General features: G+C 38.9%; 1 protein-coding gene across 1 annotated transcript in view; it reads right to left on the bottom strand.

The window, feature by feature from the left end:
* Positions 1-24,087, bottom strand: part of BICRA (BRD4 interacting chromatin remodeling complex associated protein) — an 82,185-nt gene that overhangs the window by 11,543 nt on the left and 46,555 nt on the right. Inside the window, exons 2-9 of the mRNA XM_063312467.1 lie at positions 13,306-13,351; positions 12,302-12,344; positions 11,760-11,825; positions 8,505-10,511; positions 7,028-7,348; positions 3,666-4,373; positions 2,091-2,433; positions 288-415 (exon numbers count right to left, since the gene is read on the bottom strand). Of these exons, the coding sequence (XP_063168537.1) occupies positions 288-415; positions 2,091-2,433; positions 3,666-4,373; positions 7,028-7,348; positions 8,505-10,511; positions 11,760-11,825; positions 12,302-12,344; positions 13,306-13,346 (3,657 nt within the window). The 5' untranslated portion in view covers positions 13,347-13,351. The remainder of the gene's footprint in view (positions 1-287; positions 416-2,090; positions 2,434-3,665; positions 4,374-7,027; positions 7,349-8,504; positions 10,512-11,759; positions 11,826-12,301; positions 12,345-13,305; positions 13,352-24,087) is intronic.

Raw genomic sequence — 24,087 nt, forward strand, 5'->3', positions numbered from 1 at the left:
AATGGTCACTATGTTTTAAGATATATTTATTAAACTATTATTGGCTTGAATAATCAACCAAATAAAGCATTTAAAAAATTAAATAAAAAAGTTGAAAATATTTAATTACTTCAGGGCAGATATACAATTAGTTTCAATGTTTAGGTAACTGTAGTCGCTGACCTTATTCATTACTATCTTAAAGTCAGTAGTGCCTATCAGTAATTAGTGCTAAAAACTAACATTCAACAACAATAGCAGAGATAAATGTTTTCGCAAAAATTGGTTACCAGTTACAACAAACCTACCTGAACTGACTGCTGTACGGCATGAGGAATTGTGGGTTTTCCTTGTCCAGAAGTTGCTTTCCCTCCAGAAATAGCTGTGGAGCTGCTGGAAAATGTTTTACTCTCGGCAGAAACTGGAGCAGCAATTGCTGGAGAAATGTGGAAGAGGGACAGATACGTATGCACAAGATTTTGTAATGAGAAGCATTGCCGTCTCGTTTTTTTTTTAAGGACGATATCCTAGATGTTACATCTCTCTTCTGGAAACAGATAATCTACACAGGACCAGAAGCAGATTTATCCTCCTCTTCCCATGATAAAATGCATGGGACCTGTTTGCCAGTTCCTTCTCTTAATTTTTCTCCCAAATGCAATTTGCAGCTATGAATTTTAGAGAACTTTGAGTTCTGACTCCTCAATTAGTCATTGCTTGGGATAAAATGGAACAGGAAGAAGGCAAGAGGCCAGCAATATCATGATTGCTCTCTTTCTCTCTCTGCCTCTTTAATTCTTTAATCTGCTTTCTTTCTAGCTGGCCCCTAAATGTATTTCTCTCTCTGCCTCTTAATAATGATCCAGCACACTTTCGTGAAGGTTTTTCTTAAGATAAAAGTACAATTTTGGTTAATGAAGATCCTTGAAGGTAAGCATTCAGTGAAATATGATTTGGAGTGTCCACCACTATGTGGAGGCTACAACAGTGCCTGTCATTCTGCAAATTGGACATCCTTGCTCTTGCATCCAAAGCCAGCTGATTGTTCCATCAGTTAAATGCAGAAAACAAAGGATCTCTACCCTTTTATTGCAAGAGATGGGGAGAAGGCCATTAATCATATTGGAGTATGGCCAGGCCATCAGAATTAACATCCTTCTCAGAGATGTGCCAAGCAATATTTCAACAAAGGGAAAAACAGTTTTTTAATTGTCTGTTTAAAGGCAGGGAAGGCAGAATTAACGTAGGGAAAGTCAACAGCAGCTGGGGGATAAAATCTTGTAGATCAGCTTAAAAAAACTAAACCCCCCAAATTGCAAAACCTTTGCAAACTTGCATGAAGAATATTATTGATTTATTCTTTTTGAGAGCAAAATCAAACAAACCATTTGTTCTGAGATTATTTCAGTCTCTGAGCAACTGTAAGCATTTATTAACTGTAAGCAATGCTGCATTCTGCTATGCCATACAAAATAAATGAATGAAGGAATGAATGAATGAATGTTCATTTTACACAGGACTTTTTGACAATAAATGCTCAGGAAGAATTTCATAGACAGCAACATATACACTTGGACATTTAAATTATACGAGCAGGGAAACTGCTACATAAAATTCACTCTCCAGCAAATCTTCATCTCAAGATTCTGGTAGCATTTAAGATCTCAGGATGTAAGATTTTAGAAATAGATGAATCTTATACCAAAAAGAAAATTGAAACATGTTGGCAGTTTCTAATAATTGATCTATTGGTCTTATGAAAAACAAAACATCTGTAGCTTCACTGTCAGTCTAATGTCTCATGGTCTGTTTGAGGAATATAAATTTGGGGTTTGCACATGTATACTGTACACCCATATTGTTATTGAAAAAGACAAAGCAGAAGAAAGAAATCTTTGCCCTCACCCCATTCCTCACAAAAGGCACACATGGATACAACTATTATAGTGTCTGGAGATGGGAGGGAATCTCCTTCAATTCTCATAATAAGCAGATAAATATGAATATACAAGTCAAAAGTTGAAAAGTCAAAAGGACTGGCAAAACAAAACCATTATTCCCTTTCCCTAATTCAAGGACACCAAGACATATAAAGCTGTTTATCAACTTACATACTGATCCTGATTTGACTAACACAGGTGTTTGCTGCTGAAGAACTGCTGTACACTGTGCAGGCTGCCCTCCTCCTCCACTTGTTGTTCCTCTTGGTACTTGCCCCTTTTCAAGCACAGGAGCTGCTTTGCTTGAACCTGTACTGGAAGACTGAATTGTTGTGGGGACAGGCGTATGGCCATGAACTGCTGGTGCCTGAGCTTGAGTTGTTGTCACTGTGACCTGCTGTCCTTGGCTGCTAACCAAAACTGAAGAGGACTGACTGCTAAATTGGCTCAGTGCAGGGGGTGCCTGGCTAGTGGATGTCGACTGTTTTGTTTGAAGGATAATTCCCTGGGGTACCTGTATGAGATATGAAGGTAGAGAATGAAAATTAAATCCAAAAGTTATATCCAAAAAGAATTTGAAAACACACATTCCTTTTGGATATAGCATAGCCTAGGATTTATCAGAACAAACCCTTAGAACCTGGGAATGAGGAAAGTAATGTTTTTTAAGCATGCAGATAATACTTTTCATCTATCACTGAACAACTATAACACTCACTAACACCAGTGGGAAAATTGGTTAAAGGTTCTAGATTAGAGAATACATATTAAACCACAGCAAATAGATATTACTGTAGACATTAAATCAAAAATCAGTTTGGTGGTTATGTATAAAGATTCTAAGTAGTTATCAAATACAGGAGAGCCATCTTGGTGTGGTGGTTAAGGCATTAGGCTAGAAACCAGGAGACCATGGGTTCTAGTCCTACCTTAGGCACAAAGCTAGCTGGGTGACCTTAGGCCAGTCACTTTCTCTCAGCCCTAGGAAGGAGACAGTGGCAAACCATTTCCAAAAACACTGCCCAGAAAACCACAGGGACTAATCCAGGCAGTTGCCAGAAGTCAACACTGACTTGAAGGTGCGTGCTCACACACACACATACATATAAAATACAGAAAGTAGAAAAGTCATTTTTGCCTCCACCATTTAAGATGCTTGACATACGTCTCTCGCGACAAAAATTCTCCTTTCTTATAGTTAACTGGTGGAGCAATCAAAGATGAGAACTGACTTCCTTCAAAGAGTCAGCATGCACAATTAGTAACAACATTGACTATTTAGTTCTCACAAGTTCTGTCATATTAACACATTTTTTCATCCAACTTGCTTGAAATAAAGTAGGCCATGTTTCAGGTTAGGTTTCTCTTTCGTTTCAATGAAAATCGGTGAAAAAAATAAGGTAAAACATTAACCTTATGTAAGAATTTGGGAAAGAAAAAGAAAGCTGTAGGACTGTTCAATCTTTCCTAGGGAGAATTAGAAATCTTTGGGGTATGGTAGGGGTACAAAAAAAAAATCATCAGGAGACAAGGTTTCTAGTTGGGTTTTTTTTTTTTGTATTACACCAAATTGGCCCAAAGAGGTTTCATAAATGCCATAAATGATTAAGTAGCACCAGGAAGCTAGCGAGCTTCAAACATACTCTATATGCTAGAGTATAACTGCAATAATGATGGACCTACTGCAAACCATTTTTTCACATAGTTTTCTGGGCAATGTTTTTTCATTTAATATTATTGCCATACCTGTTGAAATCGATCCATTAGCTGTTTCTGCTGAGGAACAGGAGCTGGAATCGTGGAGAGAGCCTGGAACTGGTTTGAAACCATCTGAAAGCTTCTCTGTTGTTCTGATGTCAGATGAAGTGTCTGGGTTGATGTGGGAGGTTTGATAGGGCCTTGGGCAGGGAACTGTATCTGGAAATGGGGGGAATGAGTGTGCCGCACTTCAGAAGAAGCCTGAATCTGGGGTTGTAACCGTGCCTGCCCCTGAGCCTCAGACTGGGTCTGGAGTTGAGGAGCAAGCTGCACCTGTAACGGCAGATGCGGAGGGGTTGCTAGCTGAGGCTGTCCCTCTGGCTGGGCTTGTGGTGCTTGAAATGGTACCTGAGGCTGTGAGGGAGGTCGTAGGGGATGCTGGTTGGAACCATGAGGAGAGGAAGCAATCTGATTCTGGATCACATATAAGTTCTGCATCTGTGTCTGAGGGGTGCAAGATCGTGACAGGGGTTCAGAAGGAGGTCTGGATAAAGTCTGAGGCTGGGAAGGAGGCCTTGAGTGAGGCCGGGAGGGTGGCCGTGAAAGAGGTTGAGGCTGTGATGGAGGACGGGACTGGTGTGGAGACTGTATCTGGGAAAGGTGCGTGGGCTGGAGCTGGGGGCTTTCCCCCATTGAAGGATGAGGTAGTGAATGAGATGGGGAGGCTCCAGGGAGTTTCTGCTGCCCTGAAGGCAACTGAAAGAGAAAACGAAAAAGGAAGAAAGAGAGGTAAATGGGTTACAAGTCTTGTGTGAGGATCCGGTATTCTGAAGTACCTAGGCACCAGAATGCAATAGAAGCAGCCAACATTTTTCAAATCCTAAACTCACAGTTGTCAACTTATGAATCAAAAGGCTGTTTATTCCCTCCCTCATTTCATCCCCAGTTCACTCTGGAAGAAATCCTGTGCCACGAAGAGAAGATTTCAAGGGTAGAAAATGAAATGTTCATGCTGTTCCACTGAGAATACTTTTAGACGTCTGCAAAATTTATTTCAATATGTTGCTTTAAAAGACGTGCCTTTTAAAACTATGGAGATGAGAATAAGTCAATATAGAAAGAAAATTAAAGGTTTATTTATTTATATATATCAGATTTAGTCACTGCCCATCTCACTCAGAGAGCGATGTTACCTGGGCTCTGAAGGAAAGCAACTTAAAGCCCTCCCAGTCTCTGCCTTTGCCTCCCTATATGGTTTAAGCAGCTATTTAAGTCATAAATTTTATACTAGAGGCAGATAGCCGCAGAGCTGGTGAACTGTATTAGTGCCCTACTGTGCCACCATGTCAGGAAAGTCATGAAGAAGCGGTTTTTTTTTGCTATATGATACAGGAGAAGGGAAAGGGGTCCTCTAGCCCTATGTGAAGCAAACATTTTGCTACCCTTTCCATCTTTCCTGCCTTGGCCTCAAATCTTCCTAGATACTACTGAATCAGCCTAATATTAGATACATCTTCAAGTCCTGTTGTTATTACCTTGTTTTCATAAAATTTCTATAATCAATGTTCATGTTAAGAAGCAGTCTTAAATCATTATCTTCCACATGTTAGCTACACCACCATTATACACTAGGAAGGCATAGGATTTTAAGAATGTGGCCAGCATTGCAATACTTTCAACGTATGGACTACACACTGATATTAAGGAAGTCAAGTTCGTAAGTAATACCTCTTTAAGATATACAAATCAAATAGAGGTGCATGTTTTGGTCAAAGAGAAACATACCATGAGTGCAATGCAGAGAAGACAGGAGAAAAGCAACAAAAGGCGGCAGCAGCAGCACCACCACCACCACCAATTCCCAGGGTTAGTTGGAATCAAAAGGGAAGCAAGCAAGAGCAGCAACGAGGAGAAAAGACAAACAGTGAAGGCCACAGATGGGCAACAAGACCCGGGAACGGCAAAGGTGGTTCAGCACATTGGCCCACTAAGCAGAGCCAGGGATAGTTGCCTATTTCTGGACCATGTGTGCACATTCTGCAAACTCTGTGCAGACACATATGGCTCACCTTATATTTACAACTGGAAGCTTTTCTATTAGGCTAGATTAAGCTGGCTTGTATCTGATGTATCCATCTTGGAACTTACATTCTTTTGCAGAAACCCACAATGGTTATGACATAAAATGGTCTGTGCCTTTACTGCCCAGTACCGCATTTCATTATTTACTAGCACTGCACAGTTCATCACATTTGATTCCAAAACAGTGCTTTCAAATGTAGAGAAATGTGAATGTACCACCTGTTGGAAACTGTTTAAAGCAGCCACACCTGTTTCCAGAATCCCACAGCTGCAGCAGAACCTTCCCTACAGCAGCTGCACACTCCTAGAAACAGACACTTCAACAAATTGCGTATGAGTGCCGCATACACAGACTTGTACATTCCAAAGCCCCTGTTCGGAATCTAATCCAAAGAACTGCGCAGTGCTAATCTTTGCTATGAACTTAATCTGATCTTGCTTTATTACTCAAAGTTTGTATGATTTGCAAAACATACTTATAAAACCCTGCAGTCCTACTTGTATCTACTTAGAAGCAATCCTATTCAAGTAAGCAGATACGGATTGCAACCTAAAAAACACACTGGACAGATACAAAATGACACACTCAAAGCTTAAGATTTCTAGGTATGTGTCAATTTCTTTTAGTTTTAAAAGGAAAATTGAACTAATTTGGTTTTTCCTCCTATTTTTATAGTAACTTCAAGACAAGCAATGGTTGTCATTTCCATATTCTACTATCTACTCTGACACTCTCTAAAATATTTTTGCTTCATGGAACTACAGTAACACTCAGGAGGTAAAATAGTGCAGGAAGAAATGAATGTTTACCTGTTTTGTTCTCTCTAGTTCTTGAAAATAACACTCAGGCATGAAAGAATTTACCATGTTCTGTCAATTATTTTCAATGTAGGAAAAATGTTGTTTTATTTTTAGTTGTAGGTCTATTGCTATAGGCACTATAAATTTGAACACAGAGAGATAATCTTACATTTAAACAGAAATATTTATCCTGGTTGCTAGCCAGAAGGTTACTGCTCTTTCCCCCCTTGTATTATTCATGTATTTCCACAAGGGGGAGACTTCTATTGCAATAAGAGAAATCATGTCACCACCAACACCCAAGCCTTTGTTTTGAAGTGTGGGAGAATACAAACCTAGATGAGATGCTAATATTTCCCTCCTCCTTATTCTCTCTTTATGTTCTGCACTGAGAATGTGCAGGACAAAGCAAGTAGGTGAAGGGAAAACTAAGAAGAATGGGCAGACATATTAGACAGGAGGAGGTAAGGCAGAAGAACAGGCCAAAGCAGGGCAACTTTATGGATTTGCAAACAGGTAAGGTCTACCTGGCAAGCCAGTGCCTGCTGGGAAGGGCCAGTCGAGAACTGTGGTACTTTGGAATCCACCGGTGGCAGGTTGTGGTTCTGGTTCAGCTCTCGGCTGGCAGGCGGCTGCAGGGCTGCGCCTACACTGCTGCTGACTATCACCGAGGCTGGGACACTGCTTGTGGTGCTGAGTGCAGTGGTGGCTAGGCTGTAGATGGGCAGAGGCATTGGCAGGTGGGGAGGTACGGTGGGTTCATTCATACTGCTCTCCTGCTGCATTTTCAGGGCTGGCGAATAAAATTGCTGCTGCTGCTGCTGCTGCTGCTGCTGGCTCTGATCCTTCTGAAATTTCCAAGAGATTTAGCATGGACCACCTTTACATTATTTGCCCACCTTTAGCAATGCTGATTATTGTTTAGGCTCACATTTTGAGTTTCACTGAACTGAAAAACTTTAGCACATGCTAGACATAGTACCCTCAGCATTTCCTCCCCTGCTTTTCCCTTTGTCACAAAAATCAAGTTTATGTAGAAAGCCACACCTGAAGCTATGCTCTGCATAATTTTGTCACCAAATATCAACATACCTTCCTTTGTAATTTACAAAGCTCATAATTAATGAAAGCTATACAATCTATATTCACATTCAAATCAGGTCTGGCCCTTTAAAGAATGCAGTTTCTAATCATAAACTGATCTTTATACTATGAAAGGCAAACACATCCAGCCTACTCTGTTGCCTTGCTGTGTGTAGACGGCCTACTGAAATCTGACCCAGGTAAACAAGTATCAGTATTACCTATAAGAGTGGTCATACCCTCACCTCAAATCTGCAATCCATTAATTTGAATGTTGCCCTAATTATTCAACTGATTATGTGTCATCGAATCAGTGTTGACTCTGTGTACACATGACCATTACAGATATTTGTATTTGTTGATTCAAATTACATCACCTGTTCAGCCTTACTCTGATTCTTAAAAAGCTGAAGATTTGGGGGGAAGGTATGGTTACAAATAATGAGCTATCAGAAAGAAGTGATGAGGTCTATGGGACAAAGTCAAAGAAATGAAGTTTGCATATCAAGATATGTGAATAGGAAAAAAGGAGCAACATGGAATATCAAAACTGCTATACTTCAGTTAATAGAAACTGGCCACTCCCCTTCCACTATTTTTCAGCATTTACCAAGTGACCTTCAAAGCCTTCTTAGTTATCTTGAAGACTAGAAAGTTTCAAAATTAGAATAATTTAATGGCTCTGAGTTGTCATGGCCACAAACTTTCTTGACTCTTTATCCACTCATGTTCTGCTAGTAAATTGTAATAGTGAACAGTAAATTGTAATAGTAAATAGCCACTCAGAGTTGCTTAAGATGGGCGGCCATATAAATCTTTTAAACAAACAAGCAAACAAAATTGGAGTACTCCTCAACAGAGATAGACCAGACTAATCAAAGCATCAGGAATAGCTGTGATTCTAAGAATTGTTTAACTTGCCTGCTGTAGAAACATCTGCATGGAATCCTGGGAGATGACAGTTCCAGCAGCTGTCTGGCCCAAAATAATCTTTTCAGGACTTGATGCCACCAAGTTAGGGCTGGACTGGGAAGTCACGGGTATTTGCGCTGGTTGCTGAGGTGGTGATGTTTGTTGCTGAACATTCAGCTGAAGCTGAGAAGGAGCAGAGGGCTGAGAGGTGGACTGGACAGTGAGCATATTGGCTTGGTCACTGCTTGGTAGTAAATTGGTGCTGGAGGATGACTGTGGCTGAATAAGACCAGGGCTCTGGCTGCTGGCATTAGGAGGTGCTTGTATGGTCACGGTTTGGTTGAGGCTCTCAGTAGCGTTTAACATAGCCACTTGGTTAGGCAGAGTGACTCCTTGGATAACAGTCTGACCACTCTGATTGATGGCCCCGCTGGCCAGTGAGGCTGCAACAGTGGGCTGGCTTTGAGTTGTCAGGCTACCAGCCAGAGATACAGGCATCTGGAAGAGAGTTGGCTGGCCGACCTGCCCTGGTTGCAACTGGATAGGTGCAGAAAGAATATGAGCAGTTCCATGTGCATTCTGTGAGGTGAGTACCTGTCCCAAATTGAGTTGGCTTGCCAGATTCTGATTGGTAAGAATTTGGGCAGGCAGTGCTTGATTTGTTATTAGCTGCCCACCTGGGCCTTGGCTGGTGATGATATGAGTTTGCCCACTAGGATGTGAGGTTGTGAGAATCTGACCACCCATGTTAGCCTGTAATGCTGAGAGCTGCTGAGGGATCTGAACTGTAGATGTTCCAGTGAGTTGTCCTGGGAGAAGGAACTGATTCTGACCCTGCAGCATGGCCTGGGGGACATGCTGTGCTGGGATAACAATGCTGCTGCCTTGATTAAGCAGATGAACACTCATTGGCTTGTTAAGGGTTTGTTGCTGTGGTGGCGGCTGCTTGAACATGTTGGCGGGCAGCCCTGGGGGGAAGCCAGAAAGCACCACATTCTGTCCTGCTTTGCCTGCCATAAAAGTTAAGTTCTGCTGAGCTTTCTGTTGCTGGAGAGCAGCCTCATTCTGGAGGGTCAATGTGGTGTTGTTGGGGCCAAATGGCTTGGGGGTAATCTGGTACAACTTCTGCTGAAGAACTCCTGCAGGTTTGGGTTGAATCGGTGTGGGCGTCCGGTGAATGATTACATTTTGGGCTTGAACAAGTGGGCTGCTCAAGTTTGATGTGACAGTGAGTGGCTGGGAACCCTGAGTGGCTGATACACTTCCAAACATGGAGCTTCCATTCAGAGTTGTAGTGGCCACTGCTGGGAGGTTCTTCTGGATCACAAGACCAGCATTCTGTGGGGATACTCCAGCGGAGGCAAGGGTGACCTGCTGTTGTTCTGGTGCCGTCTGAGTGATATAACTTCCTACTGGCATAGTGGCTACTTGGGAAGGCTGAACTTGCTTAGCAATAATCTGTTGAGTAGGCTGGTTAATTGCCATAACTTGCTGGCCAACCACTTGAATCTGCCCAATGCCCAGTGCCCCACTGGGGCTCCCATTAGGCAACCCTTGAAGGTTGGAAATTGGCTGTATGGTGACATTCCCTAAGCCAACTTGCTGAAGAAAAGGCTGTACACTGATGGCTTTGTTGACAACATCAGCCCCAACAGACTGCTGCACCAGTGCTTGATGAGTTAGGACAGCAGGCTGCTGTAGTCCAATAAGATCAGCCCCACTGGAAAAAATCTGTGGAGTACCATCCGAGGCAGTGTGGACCACTGGTTGGAGCGTAGGGAGCTGAAAAGAACCCAGATCCAGTTCTGCCTCTGCTTCCAGAGTCTGCTCAGTGATGTTTGCCTCCTGCAAACTCTGCTGGAGGATATCACATGGTTGATCTGAATTCTGCAGGTTAGCTCCACCTCCTGAAGGTGACCCCAGAATGTCATCTTCCAAGAAGTCTAGATCAACACTTGTTGTGGGTTGGCTTTGCTCAGCATTCAAATGATTGCCAGAGGTTTCTTGTACATGCAGCTAATAACAAGTGAAGATTAAAGCACAGAGAGAGTAAAATAAATATTTCAGTGATATAAATAGAACAGAACTTCTAGATCTGTGTTCTGCAGCTTTATATTTTTTACTATATAAATAACATAATTCTGTTACTCCATAATCTCATCAGTGTGTATAATGACCATTTTCTATTATATAATGCACATAATTCAATGGTTTACTTTTCTTTAGATCCATGTTAGCTAGTTTAACCTTTCTTTATTCACATACCCAGTCAGTAATTTCCCTAAGAGAAACTTCTCTCACCAACCCTAGTTCTATTAGCCACAGAGGAGAAAAGATAGATAAAAGGAAGAACCTGAGTGGAAGAGGCAATTCAAGTTGGGGAGTAGTACTGGGAAACTTAGTTAAAAACCCAACCCTCCTTCTCAACCTTGATTCTAACCCTCATCTACTCCCATCCCCATATGCTTTTAGGCAAGGAACAAAATGCCAAGAGATTTGATACCATGTTTCCCATGTTCAGTTCTTAATATACATCATTATATTGTATACATATTCTACTGACCGCAATTCATAATGGACAAAAAAGTGGTAAGCATTTTCTGTTTTGTATCATGCCTCACAACAAAACATCTCATATGACAAAAAGCACTTTAGTAACCAAGATCCCAGGGCACACAAATGGAAATCCTTGACCTCATTCTGAAGGAAATCTTTCCCAAGCTTTTGTGGTCTTCTAAATATTGGTTGACCATACAAATCCTAGGATGGCACCACCACATTCAATGGCACCTAATATCAGTAATTCTGACATTAGGTGCCAAATCACTCTTAACGTTTCATACAGATTATTACATTCCAACTTAATTAAAGATAGATGCACAGACTACTTCCAAAATGCTTAAAGCAATATATGGTCTTAATTATATTTTTAATTTCATTATAGCATACAAATGAATATCAGAGCCAGAATTAACTGTAGAAATAGGGAAGGCTTTTTCCAGAAACATGTTTTTCAATGAAGATTACAAGTGAGACCTCATATTATTTACTGCCTTTCTGCACTGTAACAGTTTTTAGAAAAGTCTAAGTTAATTATGATACCAGCATGTCGTCTTCTGCTTAAATTCACTGGAACCCAACATTATGTTTTTTTTGCTATTGTGCCTATTTATATTTTGAATTGTGCATCATTTACAAAGAAAGGAGTTGGGATTTCTAAAGAAATCTAAACTATGCTTTAAAAATGAGATGAAAAATACATACCCCAGCACCCTCAAAGAAGGCACTGGCTGCATCTCCTGTGTTGTCCAAGAGATCATCACTGTCAATCTGTTATGAAAAAAGATCTAAATTACTGTATGTAAATTCAAAGCTGAGGGAGTATTTGAGGAATTGGACTGTCATAGAAAAGAGACCAAATGGTATAACTTTATCTGGACAACAAGACAACAGTTAAATCCCTCTCAGTGGCTAGATTTCTCTCCAGGAGCTATGCATATACTTCCCTTGTGAGGTGAAGTTGTCTTGCCTCTTCACTTTAACCAGGAAATAAACAGTGTATCCTCATACATAGGCAGTAATTCTGTGATAACATTTATTTTCCATTGTTCAAATTTTTGGAGAAAATGACTGGCAGAAAAGTTTCTCAGGTCATCAGTTCTAAGACTGGCACCATCTCAGTTTTCTTCATCCCTTTTCTTTTTGTAGGCATATAAGTCAAGGGTAATTATTGCATGGAGGTATTTGTATTTGTTAATTACACATGTAGCAAATTAAAATGAACATATAAAACAGCAAAACCTCACCTTTTCAGATCCATGTAAAAAATCATTCAAGGCCTGAGGATCACTGGAAAAATAATTGAGATGAATTTGTTTAAAGATGACTAGAAGAATTAACTTTTGCATTATTCTCTTGATTTTTAAAATTTCCTAATGAATTACCAAAACTTCATAATTGCTTAGATTCTGACTGTTATAAATAGTACATTGCTAGAATATTACCATTTTTATCCATTGCCTTCATACCTTATCAGCTACATTAGTGTGCAACATCTGTTTATTAGTATTCTGATAGAATACACTAATTATATAGAAACACACACTTATCTAGACTTGTGTGTGTTTCTATATAATTGTTTGTAGGGATACACACACACATATAAAATCAATCTCAATTTTTACACAAGGATGTTAGAGTGATTTCTTGGTTTCTCCCCTATTACTTTGGTCTACAAATACATTTTATTCCACTTATTCAGGATTTTAATTCTTAAACCATTGGTAAAGTTTATTTACATGATACAGATTGTAATATAAAATATTGTTCTAAAATAACAACTAAAGTTACTCTGCTTTGACCTACTGTTGTCTAAAACAACATTCCTCAATGTTTGCACATTGGAACAATTCTCAGCATTTCAAGGCCAGCTTGCTGGAAATTCTGGGAGCTGCATTTCTTGCACGTATAAAGGATACCAACCTTTTTTGGGGAAAGTTGGTCTACTTGTTTTTTTGTACAACTGTTCCATCCAGCTGTCACTATTGACACAATTCAAAAGCTTTTGGTTCTGCGTTCATCTCCAAAAAGTTTAAGAAAAAGCCAAGTGGCATTCAGCCAAATTTCACTTGGAATAGCAACAGTAGCTAGAGTTAGTGGTCACACAGAAACATTCCAAGGTTATATACCAAGTATGAATGAAAAAATATATTGGTTGATATTTGAAAATTAACAGAAATCTCTGACTAAATGCTTTGCTACAATAAGAGTGAAAAACAAAATATAATTCGTATCAAGGGCAAATACTTACCAAATTACATCTAGCAAGCATCGTCCATCTTCATCATCCATGTCAACTGAAATAAGAGATTGGAGTCCACATTAAAAACAGTAAGATGCCACATGGCATGTAAGCACTGTAGCAAGCTTCTATCCACAAAAGCCTCTACGTAAAATTCTACAATTCCAGCCATGGTAGTTCCAGGATTTGGGGCAAGTCATCCTCACTTACACTTTTATTAACCTGAAAGAATTTGGGACTTCAAATTATTAATTCTCTTACACTGCTTCTACAAGTTTTTAGTACTCTGTGCAAATTAAAAATGACAGTTGTTGAGAATTATGGTCCTTGGCCAATTTTGTAATCATGCATATGCTGCAACTAATCATTCTTTGGAATTGGCAATGCATCCACGAATAAATGATATTGCTGTTATTTTTTTCTTCTGGTAATAATCCAACTATATTTTTATTATATGTATTACCACCCAAAATTTCTAGGGGAAGACACGTTGCCTAAATTTATTTCTAGTTTGGCAAAGATACTGTAGTATCTTATGAATGTTTAAGACAAAAGCAGAATAAAATAAATTATTCTCATGCCCAAAGCATCCAAAGCAGTTCATATTAAGAACTCCAATTTTCAATTTAAAAATCATTCCAAAATCAGAAAAAAATAGTAATCAAACAGATCAACCATTAGAACTTGCTTAACCTCCCAGCCCAAATGTCTCATAATAGTATTAGGCATGTTAACTGCCTTAAGTTGACCAAATATATAAATGGAAAAGGCAGGATAAAATCATCACCACCACCACCACCACCTGTCATAGCACTGATTCCTCTGTCAACCATACTGAACAAGTCAGGCCATGGCTATCAAACTTCAAAAAAATCTGCCAGGCTATCCCACCTCCTTTACATGGACAATCTGAAGTTGTATGGTAAAACACCATCTGAATGGAATCGCTGCTCAACACTTTCTGAATATACAGCCAAGATATTGCACACTGAAGTCAAGAAGAAGGTTAGCAGTGAAAACATCAGAAGAGTAAAAAAGACATTAAAGTCCAAACTCGATGGCAGAAATACCATCAAGGCGGTTAACACCTGGGCAATTCCAGTCATTAGATATACAGCTGGAATAGTGGACTGGAGTCAAGCTGAACTAGAAGCCTTGGATAGGAAGACCAGAAAAATACTGACAATGAATCATACCCTTCATCCACACAGCAACATTGACAGACTCTATTTACCAAGATGCATAGGTGGGTGTGGAATGTTGCAAGTACACCGAACAGTTGAAGAAGAAAAAAGGGCATTGGAAGACTATCTGAAGGGTAGTGAAGAAGATGCACTGAAGCTAGTACACCATGAAGGCTTACTGAATACCACAGAGACCAAACTGGGCGATAAGAAAGACCAAATGAAGAATAGAAAAGAGATGTGGCAAGGCTAAGTATTACCTGGTCAGTACATTAAAAAAAAAAAAACAACTAGCAGGCAAAGCAGATAACAACAAGACTTGGCAATGTCTAAGAGCAGGAAAGTTGAAAAAAGAGACAGAAGGGCTAATTCTGGCTGCACAAGACAAAGCCATAAGAACAAATGCATATAAAGCCAGAATTGAGAAGACAGCAACAGACAGCAAATGCCATCTCTGCAAAGAAGCTAAAGAAACAGTGGACCACTTAGTTAGCTGTTTCAAGAAGATAGCACACACTGATTACAAACAAGGCATGACAAAGTAGCAACAACGGTGCATTGGAATATCTGTAAGAAATACCACTTGCCTACAAGCAAGAACTGAGCCACCCAGAGTCATTGGTTTGAGATGGGTGGCTACTTAAATTGAGTAAGCAAACAAACAAACAAACTGGTGGGACCACAAAATGGACAAAGTAATAGAAAATGAAGAAGTTAAAGTGCTCTGGAACTTTAGAATTCAAACAGATAAGCAACTGCCAGACAATACCCCAGACTTAACAGCTGTTGATAAGAAAGACAAAAAAGTCTGGATAGTGGACATTGCAATACCTGGAGACAGCAGAAGAGAAGAGAAAAAACCAGAGAAAAACACAAAATATAAAGACCTGCAAATAGAAGTAGGACAACTGTGGCAAAAGAAAGCAAAGATAGTACCAATAGTAACATAATAATATTTGTTTATATTTTAATTCTATCTTGCTGTATTGATAAGGTCAATTCAACTAATCAGTCATTAAAAGTTGTTATTATTATTATTGCACCAATAGTAATCGGCTCCTTGGGTACAATTCCAAAACATCTGGAGCAGCACTTGAACACCACCTGTATTGACAAAATCACCATCAGTCAATTGCAAAAGGCAGCTTTACTTGGAACTGCTGACATCCCGTGATGACACTTTTAACATTATAAAACCACAACATCTGCCTATCCCAGGTCCTTGGGAAGGACTCGACAGATGGACAAAATGCCTGATCCAGTCTAAACATCTGGCTGACAGTGTGACCAACCATCATCATCATCATCATCAATAGTAGTAGTAGTACCTGGGGCATTTGTCAGATTTTTTCACAATTTATATTGGATCATACTTACTGTAAAATTTTAAAATAAAATGTGTATTCAAATTTTGAATTTAAGGTATGAGTGGCAAAATTAGGAATCTGATTTTGAAAACTGATGCTTTTGCTTCCAATAAATTGAATTCTCAAGAGGCTGGTGAAACTGTAGTAGTAAAATTACGGCAAGCAATTTTAGACTATTCTCTGAGAAGTTCAAAAACTTGTTTCCTATTGCCAGCTGTACTCATTTAAACCAAACAGGCTAGGTGAGAAAAAGAATGGAAAACTTTTCTGTATGAACACAATCTTTGTGGTAGAAGTACGATCTTGTGTCTGCATATGTGTGCTACATGTTTTTTTGTGTATAAAAGTGTTGTAAACATGTTCTTGAGCAGGTATGTTGAGGAGGTGTAGTGAATCCCCAGTTGAAGTGACTCTAAACAGACAGGAACTTTACTGGATCATCTCCAAATCTGGACAATACTGGCTGAATTCAAGCCAGGAAAACAACAGAAAATAATTCAGCAGTCGTGGAAGATAAAGTTCTCATTCTGGGGAAGTAAAGCATTCATTTAGAAACACTTATGTTGAACATGCTTAATTATCTCCCATAAACTACAGACAGAGGAATTGCTCAAAGTCCACAATGCTTCTGAGATACTGAGTTCTACAGCAGAAGTAAAATGAATACCTAGTAAGATATAACAGCTTGCTAGCTGGAGATATTCAAGATTCTGTAATCAAAGTTTTGGATTTGTTAAACAAGCTGCCAGTTAAAAAGAAGCACAAGTTGTTCTCTTGGATATATACTCAAGTTCTAAAACTAAAAAGTGAATTGGATTCAGGAAGCACATTCAATCATAAGTGCATATCCAAATACAAAGATAAACTATCATCAATGTTTTATATACATTCTAAAGGAAACCTTCACATTTAATTAATGATTCTGTGCTTTAAAGTATTTGCTAAGTCAAAAACCTTTAATCAGTAGAGCCTAATATTCTAATCAAGGGATGGAGAGAGAGAGAGAGAGGCAACATACACGTCCAGTGCAAGTTATCCAGTATTTGCTGGACTTCATTCAAAACTATGCGCAGAAGAAATGCTTCAACTTCCAGGACCAGGCCACAAAGTGAGTGATGCCAAGTGTATTTTTCTGACACATACCTTCACTTTATCATTACACCTCTCCTTGACACTTTTGAATGTTGTCTGAAAGACAAGTATCCTCATTACTACTTGGTATATATCAGGCTGGCACATGTGGCCCACCAAGCGGCCTGCCAGTGTTTTTAAAAAAGTCGATGAATTCACTGCTGCCACTGCCACCTTAAAAAACACACTGCTGAGCCCTTCCAACATCTCTAGGCTTCACTGCCAGGCTGCCAAACAGCTGACCAATGCCCCAACTATTACTTTGTGATCCTTATTTTTAATTTATGACCGTGGCCCTTCCCCTCTCCAAGTTGTACAAGCCTAGTATAAATTGTTATACTCCTTGTGGAATTCTTGAACCTGTTGCCTAGAACTAATAGATCTTCTAAAACTTTTGTACATATTTTCAAAAATTTTAATTTTCAACCTACTTTGTTTTGATAGCATTATGTAGCATAATTACATAGAATTTTTATTGTGATTAATTAAAAAATAAGAGAATGATTAAGATATTCTATCACACTTCCTACCAACAATGATATTTACCTGAAAAAAAGACTGCTTTGACATCCCTGGATGGGATTAATTTTGTTTCTGAAAAGACCTATTTGCAAAGATCCATAAAAATTACAACTTGGTAAGTTGTATTTATTCATTAGCTGATCAAAACGCATGGAGAGAAGTCTGCTTAGTAAATCAACTTATAAACGAACTTTGAGTACATTTTACTTAAAAAATCCACAAATTTGCTAGATACAAAAAAGGACCTTCTCTGCTGTGACGAATGTGACATGTTTATAGTCCTCTAAAGACCATAAAGGAGAAAGGTTTCTCCACTTGTGTTATGCCTAAGAACCACTGAGAATGCCTCTAGAATTTAGCGCAACAGAGTGAACTCTAACATCCTTTCCCCCCATTCTGGAACTGAAAAAAGGACAAGGAGTAATCTAGACCTTGTGCTGGGTTTCAGAATGCTAAGAGCACCTCCAGAACTCAAGTCAACTTAGAGAGTGCTTGCCCCTCCCCAATGGAAAAAAGACGCAGTTGTAATTGCAACGAATTTGGCTGGCTAGCTAGCAAGGCAGCCCAAATGCATGCATCCCATGTTGTGGCAATGGCAAAACATTATTCAAACCCAAATACTTGGAATAATTCATTTCAAATATACCATATACCTTTTTCCATGCTCAAAATCCAGTCTCTGTTAACACGTGAGGCTTGGACATATTCATATACAACAGTCAAAGAGAAAAAGCTTGGACAAATTATTCTGATCTAATACACTCACTGTTCAGCTTACACAATCTGCAGTAGACAACAAGCCACAATATATATTTCAGAGTAAGAATCTATGAAGCAAGAAAGATGTGCTCTCTTCTGGCACCAGTGACACAGAAGACTTTCATGTCATCCATTGAAGTAAAAAGTCATTTCTCCCCACTACTTGCACTGCATGATAATTACTTTCTTACTCTTACTACCACCATAGTTCTCTCTCATGTTCACAACAACAGCCTGGTAAGTTCCAGCTCTGCCCTGCGTGGCATTTTTGAAGCTGCTTCTGAACTACAACCGTCACCTCTGAACTTCAAATAGAAGCAAGCTAATGAAACGTTAGGCAACTAGCAGATTTCTAGGTTTCACAGCAAAACAGCTTTTTGGTTGATAGCCTTGCTTAGTAGAACAAAAACCAATCAGGTCCAATAAATACGAGCTCTCTTTTACCATCAAGTAAGGAATCTTCCTCATCAGAGATTCAAAATTAACAGAGTAATGATATTAAATTGGTCTACGGTTGGCTTGTGATGTACCATTATAAAAGCAGAAAGCACTCTAAGGATCAAGTGTTACTAATTCAGAATTACCTTCTGCCTTTCATGGAGCATTTTTAGAGCACATAGCCAATACTTTCCAGTCACATTTCAATCTTTTTTTGGCTTACTGGAAAAAATCTGGACTAAATAAGGAATCTAGAAATTACATAATCTGAACAAAATAGTAACAAAATGACTTCTGTTTACTTCATATGCCAAGATGAATATACATGGTGCACAATGTACACCTCTCCAGATGTTGCCACATCAACCCCCACTAACCTGAGGCATAATGCGGGATGCTGGGAGATGTAGCTCGACAATATTAGGATGGCCACATATTCCGTATCTGTTAAATCATATACTGTGCAAACATTTATAGAGCAAAGCTTAGCTCTGGATTTAAATCAGTCGGCTCAATCCTTTTACACTTACCATGTCCTGGTGTAATTATCCCAGTATCTCTCAATTCAATGTAAGAAATCTGGTGTAAGGGCAAACTGAAACAGTCATGTCAGTGTTTTTATGGTTCAAACAAGGAGTATCATCTTGAAAAAAAGTGAATTATATGTAATGGAAATTTACATTAGAGTTAAGCAGAAGATATGTCTGAATCTACTGGTAGATCTCTAGATGATTTACAAGAATTTCTGACTTAACAACAACAAAAAAAGCAGCAACAGTCCTTCCTTGAATTATATTGCTGAAATGAGGAAAGCTTAGAGTAACTTGGAAAACAATATGGAAGGACTGTGAGCTCTATTCAGTTCTGGTGCTCAAGACAAATTTCTTGGCTCAGAATTATTGAATTCTTTTTTCCTCTATTCAAGGCTGTAGTAGCTAGAATCTTGGGATTTGGTGGAAAAAAACAAACCAAAATGAAAAACCAAAACCAAACATCAAGCCAATAAAATTAGATCCCACAAATGGTCATTTTAGGAACAAAAATCTGTTTTAATACAAAGTAATTTGAAATGACCTACCTGTCCTAAAATATTATGCTAACAGAAACATACTATCACTGCATTTCATGATGCAGTTCTCCAATATAATATGGTATATGCATAAATGCATATATGAGAATATGGATAAAAAAATTACAAACTGATACATAAATGAAATAGAATGCCTCAACTCAGCCAACTTCATAAACATATAAAGGAAAAAAGTGTCTACATGCTTAACTGAGCTCCTTGAACTTTCAGATACATACATAGCCAGTCATTAAAAATACTCAGAATAGAAGAAATATTAGATTGAGGGGCTGATCTTTTAATTTTCGTATTATGAAAATGTAATGGTTGCATTTTGAGAAAATGTGCTAGTTAAAAAAGTGGTACAGTATACTTTTTTTCTGAATAAAAAATATGCCGTCTGTTGCTGTGTTGAAATATCTGCCAACTGGGGCACAACACTAGCAATACAAATGGAACAGGACAATCAAGGAACTACCAACTCAGACAAACAATCAAGCAGTAAACAACAGCCTAATCAAGGAGCTGCCAAAGAGAGAACAACACTCCCACCAACACTGCCAGGGCAACCGACTGTATATAAACAGAGAGCAAACCCCACTCCCTGCTAGCACTGAAGATGTTGCCTAGTCAGGCAATGAAACATCTGCAAGCAAACCATCAAGCTCAGAGAGCACCGAGGACTCCACGGAACAGGACAAATCAGACATCTGGTACTTCAAAATGCACAATACAAAGCAGAAGTTACTTCCACAGCAGGCTGAGTTAGTGGAGCAAGATGTGAAGTAGCCTCCTTCCATATTAATTAAATGATTCTTTGCTAGAAGATGTTTGACTCAATGGAAGGCTTCAACAGTTTTGCTTCGTGCTTTTTTTGGATCTTCTGCTTCCTGTGAACCCATTCCAAGAAGGCAAACCCTGCCATGAAATGTGGAGTAGCCTATGCTTCCCACTGTATCGCAGAGTGGCACTGAGATGTGCCCTGATGGAGATTTTATTTAGTTATCAAGCATCATACTTCAGAATTCAAGAATGAGCCAGATTACCTCTCATAGTAATTTCAGTTTATGTGATTCTAGCCAATGTGGGAAAACAAAGATATAAGACACTTTAACATAATTAGAAAATTTAGTTACCGCAATTATTTCTTAATATTTTGGATGAATATTCATTTGTAGAATGAAAGTATCAATACAAATGAATATACACCCACACACAGAATAATTAGACATAAAGGGACTTACCTTGCCAGAACACTTGCCAACTGACATAAACATCAGTCTGATACTGATATTTTATTTCTTAATCAACATCCATTTTTTCCCTAACTTTTAAATCAAGAGAAATTTCAACAAGCACAGGTCACCCATTAACATATCCCAGAGGAATTCCTTTCCATTTAATGTGAAATAGCACTTTAAGATGTCTGGATAAAAAGCTGAATAGTAGGCCTGATAATTACACAGCATACCGTATTGAAATGAGGGTTCAGAAAAATAAAGAAGATGATTGAGACCATATAACCCACTACTGGAAATGCAAGATTTCCCCCTTTCTCCCTGGCAATTTTCTCTTTGCCAAAGCAAAGTTCTGGTTTTTCTTAAACCTGGTAAAGCTGCCTTGTAAACCAGCCTTTAGCAAGGCAATGGCTGGCTCTCTACTAGTGCCTCCTCATCCCTAGCACATTTCCCATGGATTTACACTAAACAAATCAAAACTTTGGCAGTCAAATCAATCTTGGTTCACACAGACCCATATCTTATACAGCTAGCAATTCCAAGCAGCAGTCAAATTAGCTGCCATAAACTTCTTTCTTCTTCACAAAGCAATTCCACGACATAATAGTCACTGTTGTGTCTCATGTTCATAGAAACAAAGAAAAGCTGTGTTAGGTACTGTAGAAGATGTGCACTTGGTTCAGTCTGCAACATTTATGTATAATGAAACAGATACAGTCATGAAGGAAAACATACTCTATGAGCAGACACTGCTCCTTTGAAAGACAGCAGAGCAATTGTCTTATGCCAACTTTCTACAAATGGACATTTTTTTGGATGTGCTGGATTCCAGTTCCCATCGTTTTCAGCCACCATTCCATAACAAATTTACTTCTTTGAGAATGATGGGCACTGAAATAGTTGTCTGGGTAAACATCAATTGGGGGGGTGGGGTACCTTTGAGTCAGTGACTGCCTGGACTAGTCTCTGCAGTTTTCTTGGCAAAGATTTTTGGAAGTGGTTTGCCATTGCTTCCTTCCTAGGGCTGAGAAAGAGTGACTGGTCCAAAGTCACCCAGCTGGCTTCATGCCTAAGGTAGGACTAGAACTCACAGTCTCCCAGTTTCTGGTCTGATGCCTTAACCACTACACCAAACATCAATAGTTTTACTGAAAAAATTAACTCCTTAGGATTTAGATAATATTTCGGGTATCACTGTACTAAAGAGAAACTTATTCATGTATACAGAACCATATATGTATATTTTTTATCTATCTATCATCTATCAAATTTGTCACCGCCCATCTCCTCCCACCAGAGGGACTCTGGGTGGTTTACAATAAAAATGTATATACATATCAGATCTTGAAGACCTTGAATGATAGCTGTAAAACCCTCAAAGACTAACTGTGTTCAAGGAGGCAAGGATAGCACATGCTGCTGGTTCACACTTACCTGGGGAGATGTAAAATATTGACATCAACAGTATTTTCATTCTTCTATGTACAAAATGCAAACAATCAAGATCATTAGTATTAGTATTAGTTAGTATTTAGCCAATTTTGTCTAATAGCAAGAGTAATGATAGGCCAACTTTGATTTTCCTTTTTTTTTCCATATAGAAATGTAATGCTAAACGGAGTAATTCAGTCTCTGGCTATAAAGCGTATAGGGTTCTTTCTGTGTGTGTATTTTGTATACAGTAAGAGACCTCTTCCTCAGTTTTCCACAAATGCTAGAAATGTCAACCACAACAGCTTATTAAGGGTTCCATCAAGCTGAGCTCAGTTGCTGATGACTACATGGATACATGCATGAGTCACATGCGTGAGATGGGCGGCAATATAACTTTGATCGATCGATCGATCGATCAATAAATAGAATACCACCTCTATTTTGTTGCTGAGAAGCCAACTAAATGGAAGCAGTTGTCACTGCCTTCTTTGGGGACTTTTGTTTTTGTTTTTCCAGTCTAACCCTGGAAGTTTCAAATGATCTCCAACTGAATTACTAATCAGCTCTGATCCTTCTTAGCTTTTGAGATCAGCCAAGAGTGACTATTGTGTTGCCATTTCCTAAGCCATCTAGCTAATAAAGGAAGCTGAATTTGTAGGGCCTAAACACCTATACTTTTTACAGGACATCATACTGTATTTTTAATTCCATCTCCATCAGCAACTCAGACTTTAGCAAGATCTCTTATAGTTTATGCAACAAAAGTATTTCATTCAGAAACAGAAATAAATTTCTGTAGAAATTGCAAGATTAAAAGTTGTGCATGGAGATTTTTTATATATGTATATATACATATAAAATCACAAACACATAATTCTGTGCATATTAGTTTCAAACCCTTCTGGTTTTCTGTGCATTTTGTAATTGAGATTCACGTACTGAAGGCTTATCCCTGATAAATAATTTTTCAGAGCAATTACAGATTCTCTTTAATGGTAAAAATTCCCTACATATATTGAAAGCTAACATAAATACAGAAAGAAGGCAACAAGCAGAAAAGAATGCCAGGTTTTTTGTTTTTGGTTTAGAGCTCTGAATGGAAGGTGGGACTGGAGATGCTTTTTCCAAGCTTTCATCGTAGCAACCTATTAGACTATACATAAATGCAAAACTGGCAGATAAGCAATAAAGCTTCATAGCTGGCTATCCATTTATTACATCAAGAAATTGCAGAAAATATGCAAGCCATTCTAAAAAGAGGCAAAAACTAGCAATATTTCTGTAGTATTGCCTTTTCAGTTACAGCAGTACAGTCCATTAAAAATTACCCAGAACACCACCCCCTGTTTACACTTACATTCACCTATCAGAGGTTTTATTTTTACAGCTCTTCTGGAGGGGTTGATGAACAATGAGCAGTGCCTGGGGCAAAAAAGGCTTCCCCATTATGAAAACCGGCATCTGGTATTGTGTGCCAACACATGGTGTGTCGTTCTTCCCCCTCCCCCTCCCCTTAGCTTGGCTGGGATTCGTGTCCTGACCAATAGCACTAGGACTGAATCTCTGCAGATCTCTAAAGCAGCAAGACTGCCTGCTGAGCTGCAGCAGGGGGCGAAGAAGGGACTGAAATGCCACTATAACCACAAAAG

The sequence above is a fragment of the Candoia aspera genome, chromosome 10 (genome assembly GCF_035149785.1).
Source record: "Candoia aspera isolate rCanAsp1 chromosome 10, rCanAsp1.hap2, whole genome shotgun sequence".
Taxonomy (NCBI): domain Eukaryota; kingdom Metazoa; phylum Chordata; class Lepidosauria; order Squamata; family Boidae; genus Candoia; species Candoia aspera.